The 17,351-nt window shown below is 43.7% G+C and overlaps 1 protein-coding gene across 5 annotated transcripts in view; it reads right to left on the bottom strand.

The window, feature by feature from the left end:
* LOC148020951 (uncharacterized) overlaps positions 1–14,665 on the bottom strand; it is a 72,990-nt gene extending 58,325 nt beyond the window's left edge. The window contains exons 1-3 of one of the 5 annotated variants that reach the window (XM_087698777.1): positions 14,374–14,665; positions 13,495–14,290; positions 13,010–13,417 (exon numbers count right to left, since the gene is read on the bottom strand). In XM_087698777.1, the coding sequence (XP_087554903.1) occupies positions 13,010–13,417; positions 13,495–13,950 (864 nt within the window). In that variant the 5' untranslated portion in view covers positions 13,951–14,290; positions 14,374–14,665. Of the gene's footprint in view, positions 1–13,009; positions 13,418–13,494 lie in introns of all 5 variants that reach the window. The other 4 variants (XM_087698776.1, XM_087698779.1, XM_087698778.1 and 1 more) reach the window with 4 other exon arrangements.
* Positions 14,666–17,351: the final 2,686 nt, after the last annotated feature.

The raw sequence follows: 17,351 nt of genomic DNA, 5'->3' as shown, positions 1-17,351 counted from the left end.
AACCTGATTCATACCGTTTCAGGGGACCGAGTGGGACTATGCCCTACAGGCAGAGAGATCGAGCGATGCATCCCTCTCGTTTCCCATTCTCTTTGAACCAAGTGCAGTATGAGTCTACTTTGGCCCAATTGTGTCTGCGCAAAGTGGAGCAGTTGTAGACCGACACTAGAAGACTATTAGGAAGACCCGATTACAAGGAATCCCGACTTCAGGTCGATCCTAGTGGGAACGACGGGATAAGTTCCGTTGTGGGGCAGACTCGAGAGACCCTAGTTGGCAAACCCCGTGTCATTCCTTGGGAGTGCCGGGCGGCGCCTTCTAGATATATCTCTCAACGGACTGCTAAGACATGTCCCACAATTTGAGGGGCGGGCAAGTTACACAAATACTCTCACATAAAAACAAAAAATGTGACTAATTGCAGAGTCTCGTACACCCATGAGATGTACTTTGCTCACAAGTGGAGAGGAGGTTTCTATCCTTCATTTGGTATCTTCAAGTTTCGGCATTGTCTTCTTAATTGTCATCCCTTCCTTGTACCTACCCTTTGCATTGCCTGATCGTCATCTTTCTCAAAGAGCACTTGGGGCAAGTGAAAATTTCCCCCCCCCCAAGTGGCACCTTGCTGCATGAGCAATCTTATTTGTATTGAGCAACATCACTCTATGCATCTCATTGAGTAAAGCATCTATGAGCACCTTGCTCTCGTCGAATCATGAGCAATCTCTCAACCAACCTCCATATCCCTATATTCCCCTACCTATCATTTACTTCATCATCAACACCCTTGCAAGTATCTTTGTACATGCTCTCTGTTTTGTGATTTGTGAGCCAACCATCCATTTCCCCCCATAGGCGGCATCACATCCACCCAAAAAAAAGTGGTTAACACATCACCTTTGCAAACCTTGGTAGGCCACTAGGCAGTCAATGAGCACCCTTTGTCCGATGCTTTGGCCTCTCTGGGGTGGCCTTTTGAGTTTTGAGGGAAGAAAACCATTGCCTCTGTAGGCTTGGCAGGTCTTGGGCAGCCAACATGCACCCATTTGCTAATGCTCTTGTAGCTTTGGGGTGGAAGTCGTGACCCCTTGGGGCAAAATGGAGTGAGCTTTGCTTGTTGTCCCTCCTACTTTCAATTTTGGGCTTAAGAGGGGGTGTTAAGCTAAAAAGATGCATTACACATTAAGCCTTCATTAGCTTATTAAACAACCCCAAAACTCAAATGCACTTAGTGCCTTTCAGTGCCCCATAAGTTAACTCCCCAACTTTGGTTGATTCCATCTATATAAATAGAGAGTGTGCTAGGCCACTTGCATGCCTTGTCATCCCAATCTATCCAAGTTCATCCCCTATCATCACATGGCTGCCAGCTCCATTGCCTATTGTAGCCCACCCATTCCTCATCATCTCTAGCTACTACCATGGGCATCCTTCAGCTGCACTCCTATCTCCAAAGAACTACGTTTGTTCCCAGCCAACTGTCATCAGCTTTCAAATCCTACAATGGCCATCCTCAGCTATAACCTCCCATTTTGGAGGCATCTACTAACTGTGTTTTGCCCCAGCGGTTGTTGTCATCAGTTCCAACATCATCTCCGACCACTTTCAGCCTGTGTTTCTACTATCCAACTGATGTCTAACTACTAGTCACTCCCTATATCCCACAAACAACCTCGTCAAGATCTTCAACACCTAATCTGCCCTCTCTAGCTGCCACCTTGCTAATATCCACACAGCTGCATTTTGATTCAACTCAAGTCCCACTGCTATTGCCTTGCTCTTACTAGACCATCCTGTCAAAAAATGACTAAGAGACCAGAGAGACAGTAGGGTTTGCGTAGAGAAACATAGTGTGTATAGCAAACATTGAGAGAGAAGAGAAACTCAAAAACACAAGAGAATAAGATGATGAAACACTGAATCATGCTATGTGAAGAAAAGATGATGCAGTAGAGCCAAAGCTCAAAAGATGACTACATTGTCTTGTCCAAATCAAGCGGCAACACCTGTGGCAATCTACATAGTGAAGGGAGTAAAACACAGTCCTGCGAGCAGTGGGCTATCAAAGTAATCACTGAAAGGTGAAGAAACACCTTTTGAGGGAGTGAACCGCAATCCTCTGATGTCATCCAAGATGAGGAAGATGATCACCAACTGTTGTGGGAGTAAACCACAATCCTCAGATGCTAGGGAGATTGCCTAGATGCAAATGCAAATGCCAGAGATGTGTGAGCTGCCAAATACATATGCTGACAGCTCAGATGCTAACGCTAGGAGTGTGGATGCTGACGCCAAATGAAAGGAGTGATCGCAAGCTGCAAAAGCAAGCACCAATAGTTTGTGTGATGACACTAATGGCTGGAGAACCCTCGAATCTACCAAACGCAGCAGCCAAGATGACGCAAGTGGCCAAAGAACCCTCGAATCTACCAAACGCAACAGCCAAGATGATGCCAAGAGTGGGATGGGTGACGCTTGATGTTGGAGATTCTCCAAGAGTGCAAACGCAAGCTTATAGCATGATGCCAGGGTGTGGATGTTATCACTAGGTGGAGGAGTGAAATCACGCGCAGTTTGATAATGATGCCAGTAAGGTGAGGCCTCCAAACGCAAGACCTGATGATGGAAATAGGGCGCACGAAGGAGAAGAGGAAGGGTGACCACAAACTGCGATGTTCTCCAATAGGGGTATGGGCAGCAAAGGAGTGGAGAGGGAAGAGTATCGGAGACAAAGGAAGAGGGGTGAAGAATGATTAAAGTGGGGTGGTGTGGAATGAATGAAAAGAGAGAAGATATCGGATGAATGGAGAGGTGGCCTATTTATAGGTGCCAGTCTATTTAGGGTTGCACACCACTCATCACACTAGGATAGCACCCCGCTGATCACTCTAGAATGGCACCCCAGAATGTGGGCGCTTGGCCCTTTTTGGGACTATCCATGATGAAACCCTAACTGCAATGAAGAAACTAAAGGAGTTGTTTCTCAACACCCACTCTCAAGCCCAAAAAGGGATTAAGAAAGAGGAGTGGAGAGATATGAAGGATCCCAAAGATCCAAGTTTTCCACTTGCAAGATTACCTATAGTAAGGAACAATAGACAAGATAAACTAGAAAACCCGACTCCACCTCCGGAGAAAAGCCACTAGCTCTATAACTCCATGCTGGGAGGAATTTGAAGGCCTTGTTACCAAGTTGCAGCTGAACCTCCAAGGTCCCAATCTAGGTGGTACATAAAGATCCTGGGTATCAAGAGGAGAAATGACTGCTCAAAGACAACCATCCCCAAAGAGTAAATGGTGGGTGAAAAACTTCATGATTTGGAGAGACCCCGTTTGAGGGTGGAGGTGCACAAGTCCCCTTTGAAACCAAAGAAGTAGAAGCCCTTGCGGAGGGCAAAGAAAGCACATCCCCCTCTGAATTCCCCTCAACGAGAGAGGAAATTTAAGAACTCATGGACCACAGACTCCGAATCATCTAATGACAAAGGAAGTGTTGCCGGTCATGCCGAAGAAGGTATCTGGGGTGCCAAAGATGATGAAGAACTCCAACAGATGGCCTCTCGAACTTGAGTGTTTGAGCCCCAAATCTATGCTGAATGCGTAATAGGATTGAAGTACCTCATACACTAATAGAGTAAACTGCATCAGGTAGTGCAGAAAATACCTAATGCCTCATCAAGCAACTAGCAGGAAACTCAGAAATAATGACATAGGAACAAGAGAACGCATACTTCAGGACTAATACTCAATAAATCAAATACATAAACTAGAGAATATGCTGGAAAAGAGTAGAGATACGAGTCATGGCGCCCACTGTCATAATGTATTGCTAAGCAAGAAACTCAACTAGTCGTGATCAAGAATGATGATCCATATGTGAGAAAAGACACGCAATACCTCTTCACGTCATGTTTTACAACTGCCTACAAAATCCACTTCATGAGGTATACAAATTCATAAGGCATTTTAAGACCGCTTTACACATAGAACTACTATGACTAAGGTTCTAAACCATACTAAGGGCAAACATAATGCATCACGCCAACGGCTAACAGTAAGTAGTCAAGGGTGGGAAGAGGGTAGGCTGATGTTAAGCCAAGGGTGGGCAACAGTTGCCATCTCTCAATGGAGTGGACTATAGAGCCGAAGTAATGGAAGCTATCAAGTAGCCAGTCTCTCGAAGGAGTGGACTGCTAAGAGAACGGTAGCCAACAATCACCATCTCTCAGAAGAGCAAACTGCAAAATCGCAGGTTGTTGAGGTAGCATTTTTGAAACCCTAGAAGAAGTAGAAGCAACCTCCGTAGCACGTTGGGACGGTCTCGAGGAGGCCCTGGCCCTTGACGATCCTCCTTTTGCTCAAGAAGACTTAGTGCGCATCGGATACGTCCTATTGCCTTGAGCATAAAAATCTGAAAGCTGGTGCGAAATAAACTTTGTGGCCCAAAAGGGAGAGGTGGTACAACAAGTGTCTGGGGGAAGACACATATACTCCGATAGTGTAAGGAGCAAAGGTCCATGGCAACAAGCATTGAAGGGGAGTTCAGTGATGCCAGAAGAGGAGCACCTAATGGTCTTTCCATTTGCCTATGAAGACATAGCACCAAAGTGTCAACCTGTAAAAGGCAGGGTGGGAGAGGAAGAGAAGGGTATCTCTATCTCCTAGTGATCCAGCAGAAATGAAAGGGAAAATTAGTAGATGATACCGAGTCTGCAAGCTGTCTTTGCTTTCTCTGATGATGTAGAGGATTTTCATGGCTCGAGTTGAGCGCCTCTAGCTCTGATACCATGTCAAAGAATGACGAAGAGACTAGAGAGACGGTAGGGTTTTCGTAGAGAAACAGTGTGTACAACAAACACTGAGAGAGAAGGGAAACTCAAAAACACAAGAGAACAAGATGAAGAAGCACTAAATCATGCTATATGAAGAAAAACTAATACAATGGAGCCAAAGCTTAAAAGATGATTGCATTGTCCTATCTTAAACAAGCAACAATACCTATGGGAATCCACGTACTGAACAGAGTGAAACGTTGTCTTCCGAGCAATGGGCAATCGAAGTAATCACTGGAAGGTGAAGAACAGCTATCAAGGGAGCGAACCGCAATCCTCTGATGTAACGTGCCCGCCTATCAACTATCCAAGCACATTTTAGAGGTCCATTGAGAAACGAATCTAAGCGTCACTACCTGGCACTTCCATGGAATGTTACGGGGTTTGTCACCTAGGGTTTCCCGAGTCCGACTCACAACGAGACGTTCGCGGTCAAACCCACTAGGATCAACTTGAAATTTGGGTTCCTGGTGGTCAAGGTCTCCTAATAGCATTCTAGTATCGGGTCTTGGATATCCTACTTTACGCAGAGATACCCAAGCCAAAGCTGACCCATACCGCACTTGGTTCAAAGAGAATGGAAAACGAGAGGGATGCGCTGCTCGACCTCTCTGCCCATAGGGCATAGTCCCATTCTGGTCCCATAAAACAACATGAATTAGGATTCTAACCTAACAATACCTAAAGGTCGAATGTCGGTAAAACCTTGTGAGAAGCCTCCCAGTTCTCTAGGACCACCCTACTGTAGGACGGACCCGTCCGAGATTCCGCCCATCTGCTTCCCTCAATAGGCATTCTTAAGTTATCTAATTAGGTCCTATCACATTTATGTGTGACATCTAAAATCAACTTCCTTAATTAGGCCTTTTAAGGAACAGGGTTCGTTCACGTAATTTACGGCACATATACAAATACAGAGCAAGCAATCCTTTTGACAAACAAGTTCCTTAACTTATTTTCCACTTAATCTTTGTCTCCAGCCCATACAGGAGAAATTAAGTATCCCTTCTGTTCAACAAAAATACCCGATTCAAATCACATGGCACCATAATTTCCATCCATTATCTAGAATAGAATCTTCTAACGCCCTAGACGTTGGACTCACGGCAGCCTACAACTTCGTTCCGGACTAGGCAAGGGATGTCCAGAGCTCCACTGACCCCAAGCGACCTAGGAGTGAGACACAACTTCCGTGGTTGGCCTTTTCACCACTCGACCTTCGACCCGTGAATTGAGCAGTGCCCTCTCGGGTTGAAGTGCGGCGTGACCTTGGAGATGATCCACCCGCACAAAATATCTTTCCTTAATTAATCCAATTAAGAATCAAGCACAATCAAGGCATTCAGTCCTAATATCATCTTCCAAGAAAACATTCATTTATTCCCCATGGCAATTTGTCATCACAAATCCCTACCATGAATTTACCATCAATCACAAGTACTTGGAGTAATCATCCAAACCACAATCCAACAATCAGTTAAATGTACAAGCATTTAGGGAGTTGTTCAATCAACCAACAAAAACCAATTGTATTTTTCCCAAACAATACAAGAATAGATGCGATAACAATTCCATCGCATATTTGCTCTCCCCCTTGGGATCAAAGAGCGATTCTATGCAAAATTTACTTAGCACTTGTATGCACAATTTTTAATGTCATTTTTTTAAACTATTATGCCATTCATAACCCCTAACCAATTTTTCCTTGTAATTGCTCTATCGACGAATAAGTCATATGCAACTAGGTGCAATTAACTTTCTTTCATGCATACACTTTGCAAGCTCCATTTTTTGAGTAAGTGAGATGAAATTTATCATTTTGGATGACCTATACTCGTGCATCATAGAATGGGGTCTATCTCATACGAGAATCAAAGCAAGCATCTATCAATTTGGAAATACATTACTTATGACCGGTACCACAGTTGATTTGACAATGATGCCTTCACTCGAAGCTTCGTTGTTAGTTGTGGCATTGCCATTTGCGTGTCACGTTTTCCATTTTGGGGCCATTCCCGATCTTTGTCTCTCTTGGACGCGAGTTGCACAAGACTTTGACACTTTTTTCTTGGTTAGCGGACCCAATTTGGGGAGAGAATTTAGCTGCGCAGGGAGGATAATTTTCGCGAGAAAGGGTATAGTGATTCGCGGTCAATGGGAAAAAGAGATGCGTGTGGCCATCCTCTTAGGAGGGAAAGAGAAGGAGAATCTTCTCAAGGATTCTCTCTCTCTCTTTCTCACTCTCTCACACCCTCTCTCCCTCCCTCTCTATCACCCTCTCCCTCTCTCTCTCTCTCACCTTGTCTATCACCCTCTCCTTGTCTTCCTTCAACGTGTTGTCGCCTCCGCAAAGCTTCATATTTATCATTACGATTGGTGGGGGACATGCATGGCGAACTGGTCACGAGTTAGGGGGGGAAAGATGTAGGCCACGTGGCCTCCTTCTGCAGCACCGCCATCTACGTCACCTATCCCTCAGTTGTCGTCATCGTTTCCGCCTTCTCCTTCCACGGTGTCATTATGGCGTCTCCTTCCTTCCTCATACTCGTCACCACCCTTCTTCCCCTTGCCGTCATCTTCTCTCCCCGCCACGTCAACTTCTTCCCCCTCCTCACCTGTCGACGACGATTTGGGTGGGGAGGATTTTTCGTTTAATTTTAAAGGGGGGGCCTTCTGTGGTTCGCAAGGGATATTACATCCGATGCCATCGGAGATGAGGAAGATGATCACGAATTGTCGAGGGAAAAAAACACGATCCTCAAATGCTAGACAAATGGCCTGGATACAAAACGCGAATGCCAAAGACGTGTAAGCTACAAAACACAGATGCTTATAGCGCACATGGAGATGCTAGGGGTGTGGATGCTGACGCCAAATGAAAGAAGTGATGGCAAGTTGCAAACACAAGCACCAATAGTCTATGTGATGACACCAATGACCGGAGAACCCTCGAATCTACCAAATGTAACAATCAAGATGACGCCAAGACCCCTGATGGTGGAGATCCTTGAGAAGTGGAAACACAAGCCTGTATCCTCACACCAAGGTGTGAATGTTGTCGCCATGTAGAGTGAAGCTGCCCACAGTAGTCTGATGATGACGCCAACAGGGTGGAGCCTCCAAACGCAATACTTGATGATGGAAACAGGGTGCCTGAAGGAGAAAAGGAAGAGTAACCATGAACTACAATGTCCTCCACTAGGGGTATGGGCAGCAGTGGAGCGAAGAGGGAAGTGTGTCGAAGTGATGAAGGAAGAGGGGTAAAGAATGATTTTAGTGGGGTGGTGTGGCATGAATGAAAAGAGAGAAGATATCGAATGAATGGAGAGATTGCCTATTTATAGGCACCATACTATCTACAGTGATGCACCACTGATTACTCTAGGATGGCACCCCGCTGATCACTCTAGAATGGAGCCCCAAAATATGGACACCCAGCCCTTTTTTGGGCTATCCATGATGAAACCCTAACTCAAGTGAAGAAATTGGAAAAGTGGTTTCTCAACACATCCTGCTCCAACTACACTCCTACAAGCTACATTTTTGTTGTTTAGCCACTCCTCCCTTAGATTCAGCTCCAACTATGAGAGAGCAATGGAAAGAGGAATGTAATCACAGAGAGGAGGAGACAAAGAGAGAACACAAGAGAGAGAATGAACAATGTGACTGCAATGGCTGAAGGTACAAGGCTACAACAATCAGCCCCAACACACAACTTACTAATCACGAAGGATCAATGATGGATAATGGATAATGAAACTGGGAGGGCAAGCTGCCTATGTATAGGCAAAAAAGAGGGAAAACCCTAAATGTGGTCAAACCCCTAAAAAATAGCAAAAAGTGCACAAAAAGAAATCCACTACTGTGCCCTAGGGATTGTAACAAAATCCCAAAGGTCACAATCGTGGAGGAGACACTCCATGCAGAACGACCATAGAGGGTAGTTTGTCCCATCCAAATTGTCGAATGCGGAAAGAGAGGGTAGGTTTGGCACCTGCTCAAGAGATGCTATCAATGCCAATCAACACTAGAAGCCCTGGAAGAATATAACAAGAAAGATTAATAAGACGGTGGTCACTCTAAATGATCCCTAACCACACGATCCCCCATAGCATAAACGTCGGCCATAGATGTCCTTCAATAAAGTACCTACAAGAAAACAAAAGAAGATGCTGCCACTAGAATAAAGGCAACCAATAAGAGGTGTCTTTGGATAATCAGGGTCCACCGGGCCACCATACAAAAGAAGAGAGACTAGGGCAAGGTAGACAGGGAGTATCCAATGCCGAAGGGAACACATAATGTCCGGTAGAGAAAGGGAGCAGTAAATGCAGAGGAAAACAGATCTTCAATCTGTAACACAACCAATCCAGGGGCTGGCCAAGGACCAAGAGTACCCAGAAAGTCAGTCCCTACAGTAAATGCAGATCTACCTAGAAGTTGGCTTGCAATGGAGGCCTCCTAGATGAAATATGATGTCACCTAGGTCAAAAGAACAAGTCCAATATGAAACACAGTAAAACTGACCGCTTGTCTGGCCAAGAACCTACCACCCATGCCCGCATAGGTTGCCCAGTTCTGTAATGCGTCCGCCTAGTCTGAATAATGTCTGGCCAGCACGGAAAACAGGCCGCCCAACTGAGAAATGGACCACCCAGCCTGGAGACTACCCAGCAGGATCAAAACACAGATGTGGCAATAGTGCACCTGCCTGAAAACAGGCTGCCCAAGCTGCTATAATGCAAATCAGCACTTAGTAATGGCCACCCAGCCTGGGAAGAATGCCCTCATGCAAAACGCAAAATGTTGATGCCAAACGCAGCCTGCTACAGGTTAGAAACAAACCGCCTTGCACTCTTGAATGTCAAACGCAAGGACTGCAACATATGTGGATGGTATCCAGCTGGTTTTGTCATGGACAGCAGGCTCCTCGTCAAGATCTCTAGCTCCCAAACGTCTTTGATACCATGTAAAAGTGCACAACGGAAAGAGGACAGTGAACATGGAGAGAAGGAGACAAAGAGACCAAAGGAAAGAGAAGAAACAATGTGACTGCAATGGCTAAAGGTACAAGGCTGCAACAATCAGCCCTAGCACACAACTCTACATGTCAATGTGGGCACCAGACGGTAGCAAGGGGATGAGAGAATGAGGAGGGCTTGCTGATCACGAAGGCTCAATGATGGATAATGGATAATGAAAGTGGGAGGGCAGGCTGCCCACATATAGGCAAAAAAGAAAGAAAACCCTGAATGTGGTCAAACCCCTAAAAAATAGCCAAGAGTGCACAAAAAGAAATACACTAATGTGCCCTCCATCTAAAGTGTCTAAAACACATAAAATGACACACAAAGACAACATCAAAGCTCCTAATGTCCACATTTGACTCAAATTGAGACTCATAGGCAGGAGATGACCACACAAGACACACATAACTGCTAACACCAACTAGTGGTTTCTGGACTCAAGATTTGCCTTCGGTGGGTGTCACACTCCAACATCTCCCTTAGCTTGCTTCCACAAGAGCCATCAACTATTGAACAACTCTATCCTTGAACAATCTCTATACATTCATTCATCATTCAATACCTTTCATTCATTTTGTAATCTTCATTCCTGAATTTTGTGTTTCTACATGAGTGCTTAAACTCATTGTGTTTCAATCATGGTTGTACACTTGGTGTTTTCTTTTGCAAACCCTAGCATATCTCCACACTCACACCATTTTGGTAGTCCTATAGAATATCACATACTTTGAACTAATGTCTGCACCAAGCACCTTTGGTTCGACATGGTTATAGGAGGCTCGTATGGTTCATTGGACACTTGATATGAACAACAATTGGCAATCATGCTTCACAAGACCACCATTTTGCTATATTGAGATGGTCATATGGAAGCAATAGCTAAGTAACAAAGTCCGCCATAGTTATTGGAAACTTCCCAAAACTCAACTTTCTTGTCACTTCACCAATTGCATTTCTATACATATTCATGATTTCGTACTTATCTTTCTCATTTCTATAGTTACTACAAACTCCAAAATTTTGTTGTTTGCCTTATCAATTCCATTTCCTTGTTTTCCATACCTATGAACTCCACATGCATGATAGTGGTACCTTGCACATTTAATCCTCACATGGGCACCACATCCCAAGGATAATGAGGGGTTTGCTTCGACAAAATGAACAAATTCTTGTTAGTACATGGCATTAGCATACCATATACAATTCTTTTCATTCAAGAATCACATGTTCCCAACTCCAATCCAAAAGCCCAAGATTCATGTTTGTTCAAAGCACATTAAGGTCAAATATCAATACATCCAAAAGTGGGTACTTGATCAAGAGCTAAAGATTATGTATTCTCCTACCATGAATGATAGGGCGGAAACTCTTCATGTAGGCTCTTCCTTATTCTTGATCATCAAGATCCTAGAGCGTTGACACACGCCCAGGATTTAACAATATCCTCTATTACTAAGTCAATGGAGAATGTTAGAGCTATGTTGATTAGAGCTTATGACTTGAGCGTTTGCCAAGTTTTAGCCTCATTAACAGTTGTAGCCTATACCAACCACTTTTGTGTGTTATCTATAAAGATATGGTTGTCATTAAGGTGCCATCACAATTCACTACAACCACTTCTACCTTTCAACAATTCATTCTCTCCAGCTCCTTAAGCACTCCTCATGCAAAAGTTGATATTGTACTTAAGTGGTCCTTTATTTATATTGTCAAGCCTTCATCTTTTCTCATATTTGTTGACTACTCTTGCTCTTGCTTCCAATGGTGTTTGAAACAAAGGCATTGGTAGATTACCTAAATTGTGGCGCACTTGCTAGATGGTAGTCAACCAAAAATACAAATGAGTGGACACAACTAGCAAGAATGGGGAATGGCATAAGAATGAGAAGGCCTCAAGTTCCCTCCAAGGGAAATGGGATTGGCATGTTCCACTGGAGAACAATGGTAGAGCAATGGACACTAGGATATTCCCTTGTCTTGAAACACATTCTCTATTCTTGACCGTCACAGAATAGTATTCCCCGATTCAAAACAATGCTCTCTCCATTCCATGTCGCTATGTGAGTGGGGCAAACACTAGAGGTCCAATTGACCTAGCAAGTCCTCTTTATAGTTCATAAAAGGACTAGCATTTAGTAAGCAACGATAACACTAATTACAATTTGAGTCACCCTTGAGCATCCAAACATTAAACAATTGCTAAGGAGGGTACCCACAAGCAACAAAGGCTAGGACAAGTCGGTGTTTGCCACCAGCTCACATGTGGAAATGCTCTAGAAATCCTAGTTTCAAAAACTTGTTGCCTCAAACGAGTGAGACACTAGTGCAAAATATACCAATGTCTTCACTGGTAATACAACTTTGGGCTGAAAAGTAGGAAACTTTCAATAAGCAATAAGTCCAACATCTCCAAAAAGTGATATTAACACTTAAAAGCATCGTTGACATGAAATCAATCCAAGTAGCAAATTCATCTGCACTAGACCGAAAGGTCCCAATGAATAATTCTTACACCCAAAAGAAAGAATCAAGTTAAAAATGCACATATTTTTCCTATGGACTCTGGTTATGGGCCTAAAAAAGAATCATTGACATGAAATCAATCCAAGTAGCAAATTCATCTGCACTAGACCAAAAGGTCCCAGTGAATAATTCTTACACCCAAAAGAAAGAATCAAGTTAAAAATGCACATATTTTTCCTATGGACTCTGGTTATGGGCCTAAAAATAATGAGAGCATCCAATGACCAGCTTTACTTCACATGTTCTACATTGAAAGCTTCCAAAAATTGACACAAAACTTACAAGTTAGAACTTCTAATCAAGGCTTTTGTGGATGATGGCAAGCACACATCAAATGTCAGCACCACACTCTTCCATTCCTCCATATTTTGAAGTCTAGAGTGAACTCCCCCTATTTTAGTAAAAGGAAAATTTCCCTACTTATTTGTCAGCCCAACTTCATGAGAAGGAACTTACGTTACCATGTAAGGACGATTCTGGTTTATTAGTTGGCACGTTCTTCACAAATTACACTTGCTTGCATGCACAGCTATGCACACGATCATGCCACCACACATGCAAACAAGTAAAACCAAACATAATTTCCATAATCTGACATCGACATCATCACGAGCACTCAGTTCTTACCAATGGTGTACGACCATCATAATCACCTTCAGATGGGTCAACTCCACTCTCTAATGCCTTTTGTAACTTCACAACATCACCTTGTGATGCAAGTTCAGTAATACTTGTTGGTGGTCTGGTTTTTGGCATAGATAAAAGCTTGTTCCCTTCCCTTTGATTCCCTAACTTTTGGACGGCCATTAGCATCTCATAAGCAGCCAAAGCATACTGTCCTGCCTGTACAGGTCTCAAGATATTCAGCATTTCCCAAACAGTTTCTCGCCTTAGTTTTTCTGCTTCAATTAAAAGATCACGTAATCCAGCTAATTTAGGTTCCATAGCTTCTTGTACATCTGTAAGGTCCTTGGATTCACTTGGTGGAGGTGTGGTTGAAGTAGCCTTTGCCATTTGCTGGTCAGCCAATAGCATCTACAATTGCAAATACACATTTAAGGCAAGGATGTTAATGATTGATATCACAAGTACAGCTGGATCACATCAAGTACCTGCAACACAGCTAGGCGGTTGGATAGAATATCTTCAGAGACACGAACTTTCTGCTGCAAAGAGTCTAGCATTGAGAGCTGTCTGCCTGATAATGCTGCCATCGTTGGTAGTTCAATTCCATCTAACAATTTCTGCAGTTCACTCTCAACTTGCATGCCCATAAGCGAGTATGCCAGAACTACTGCAGTTGTTGGCCTCCATCCTCCCATCCATAGGAAACCAGCTTCTAAAGGTGTACGCCACATCCCTGCAACAACAAAGGAAGCATCCGCCTGACAAAGTTTTAGCTTCTCATTCACGTAATCATTGTGGTGAGAATAGCACTCGTTCACAAGCTGTTTGATTTGTTCTTCATCATCTGACTTAGACTGCAGAGCCTGCCTGAGCTGTACAAACAGAGCCTTCATTTTCTCTAGCCATTGCACATAAAACTTCTCGAAAGCCACTGTCGACATGGCCAGAAACTTCAACTAGACGGCAACTGCGATTATCCGTACGAGGAATATGATAATGGTGATAGTGGAGAGCTGCATTCGGACAAGGATAACATACTGCCGAGGGAGCAGATAGGCCTTTGTCACATGTTTGCATAACGATGAAGCGTTTCGCCTTTCACTTTTCTTCTCCGAAAACGGTGCCTTCTAGGACGAGGAGCGATGCATCGGATCAAGCTTCAGCTTGACGGTCTAAAAGGAGATAGCTGCGGCACGCACTGTCGACGGAGCCTGTGTCTCGTTGAAGCAGGATGAGATAATCTCGGAGCAGGAGATGAAACGCCTTGCGCGCGAAGATGATCTTTACAAAGGAGGCAGAAAGAACCTCGAGTAAGGCAGCAATGGAAGCACGATGACAGTATTGAGAATGGAGGCAGAAAGAACCTCGAGTCGGGTAGCAATGGAAACACGACCTCGAGTCAGGCAGCAATGGAAGGACCTTTCCTTGCCTGTTACGGTGAGACTGTTGCCACAAATCCTGAAACGAAAGAGAGGGATCCTTTCTCACCAACCCGGGCAACGCATTTCAGAATATGATATTAATTTGTGTGTCAGGAAAGTCTTCCTCAAAACATAAAAGGTTTCTCCCCCAATGACGATGCGGAATCCGGATGCCGAGTGCTAAAATAAGAGACTCTCGCCCATCAGTAAAAATCTCTCTCTCTCTCTCTCTCTCTCTCTCATCTGATGAGCCTCTTCCTCTTTCTCCTCTTAAACGCGGCGTAATCATCAACCCCATGCACTCCATTTAAACTCAAATCCATCTCCAGTTTTGACTTCACTGGTAATCGTGAAACATAACTATTAACCATCGCTCCTTCTCTAAGGAGCTGTTCACATTGACCACAAGATCGAAGATCAGTTTTTGGTTTTAAAATTCAACACACATAGACCACAAGATCGAAGATCGGTTTTCGGTTTTCAAATTCAACACACATTCACATTTGTGGGTTCCAAACACCAAATCTTTTTAAGATATTAGTATTTAGACATGAATAGTTCAGTGCTATTCAGAAGCACAATCCAAGGCTTGAACTCACGCACCTGCAACACTGATCCTTTTCTTTTCTTTTTTTTCTTTTCTTTTCTTTCTTTCTTTTTTTTTTTTTTTTTTCTTTCTTTCTTTCTTTCTTTTTTCTTTCTTTCTTTTCTTTCTTTTTCTTCTTCTTTTCTTTTTTTTTTTTGCATCAACACACTTCTTTTCAATGTGGTTTTCAATTGAGAACATTGATAAGCTTGTGTTCCAAATCGAATACCATTTTTTGATTGAACATCAAAAACCCGTCCTTTGAGATGGACCAGTTTCCAATTTTTTAAGACAAATGGTGGAACCAAAAATTGAAAACCTCATAATAAGAATATCCCTCCTAACATTTTTTTGTTGTTCGCACCTTTATTTGATAGCAATGTTATGGAGGGACAATAAATGTTTTATTCTCCATGTTTAATCATCCTTTTAGCACCAAGCAAAGACAATGGAAATATCAAATGTTTATTGTATTCACATCACATCTGAAAGGTAAGAAGGATCGAAGCTTGCACGCGAGAGCTATGGCGGGAGAGCAAGAGCAAGAAAGAGAGAGACAAGAAATGGAAACTCCAACAACCACAATGTGTAGCCGGGTCTTCTTGTATTCAAACTGTCACTAAAAAAATAAAGAATAAGTGACTGTGACGGGCGCCTGCCACCTGTAGTGTGCAGTGGCGGGTACTCTCAGTGTAGTAATACACGGGCGGCTAGACGGAGGCACCTTTACCCTCAACAACCTCCCACTTAAAGGTGAATCTTCCCTAGTGAGAGAGAAAAAAGAAAAGACATTACAACATGTACACATGTACATCAGAATGAGGAAAAAGACGTCATCTCATCCAATGCCCATCAATCTCCTAAGGAAGGCAAAGCACTCGGTAGTGAGGCTTTTCGTGAGCAAGTCTGCAGGATTCTGCTCAGTCAGAATCTTGACAAGGTCAATAGACTTGTCCTCAACGACCTTGCGAATGAAGTGATACCTCACCTCAATATGTTTCGTCTTCGCATGGAATACCGGATTCTTGGCCAACTGAATGGCATAGATCCAAATGCAGTGTAGGCATAGCATCTGTCTTTCCAAGGTCTGCAATCAAACAGCCTAACCAAATAGCCTCCTTGCAAGCCTCTATGGCTGCAATATACTCGACCTCTGTAGTAGATAGGAACGTACACTTCTGCACCCTGGACATCCAAGAGATAGCCCCTCCAGCATAAGTGAACATATAGCCAAAAGTGGACTTTCTACTATCTGCATGTCCTGCATAATCAGAGTCAGTGTACCCCATGACTCCTGTATCTTGGCTCCCATAACAAAGACACATATCTGCTGTGCCTTTCAGGTACCTCATGATACCCTTCACGGCATCCCAATGTTTCTTGCCAAGTGTAGTCATATAACGTGCCACAACCCCAACTGCAAAAGCAATATCTGGACGGGTGGCTATCATGGAATACATAAGACTACCCACGGCTAATGCATAGGGAATCTTGGCCATCTCGACCCTCAGCTCATCTGTCTGCGAACAATCAGCCTGTGAAATCTTCACATGAGAAGGTAATGGACAGCCAATAGGCTTAACATCCTGCATACGGAAGCGCTCAAGGACTTTATGTATGTACTCCCTCTATGACAAATAGAGGAGTCCCTGAGATCTATCGCACGTGATGCACATACCAACTCAAAGCTCTTCTTGAGCTGAGCCTTAAGAGTATCGAGCTCCTCATGAGTTGTCCCTACTAAAAGCATGTCATCCACATAGAGTACCAAAATCAGTAAAGAACCGTCATAGGCTTTCTTCATGTACAAGCATGGATCCATAGCACTGCAGCTGTAGCCCTGTGACTGCATGAATACATCAAACTTATGGTACCATTCCCTAGGTGCCTGCTTCAAGCCATATAGACTCTTCTTTAGCTTGCACACTAGGTGTTCCCTGCCAAGGTCTGCAAAGCCCTTAGGCTACTCCATGTAAATCTCATCATGCAAGTCTCCATGTAAAAAAGCCATCTTGACATCCATCTGGTACAAGTCCATGTCAAGCTGTGCAACCAAGGCCAAGACTAAGCGTAGGGTGGTCATCTTGACCACAGGAGAAAATACTTCATCAAAGTCAACACCATGCTCCTGCTTAAAATCCTTATCAACCAATCCAACCTTGTATGCCAGCTTGGGGTGTCCAGGGGTACGTTTCAACTTGCATACCCACTTGCATGGCAAAGCCTTCTTAACCTGAGGCAAGGAAACCAAATCGCAAGTCTTATTATTATGCAATGAGTCAAGCTCTGACTGCATAGCCCTCTCCCAAGAGTGACAATCGCCCCTACGCATATC

Source organism: Lygodium microphyllum, chromosome 18 (genome assembly GCF_053477565.2).
Source record: "Lygodium microphyllum isolate KBCC chromosome 18, Lygodium_microphyllum_v1.1.10, whole genome shotgun sequence".
Taxonomy (NCBI): domain Eukaryota; kingdom Viridiplantae; phylum Streptophyta; class Polypodiopsida; order Schizaeales; family Lygodiaceae; genus Lygodium; species Lygodium microphyllum.
This window is presented reverse-complemented; position numbering and strand designations above follow the sequence as displayed.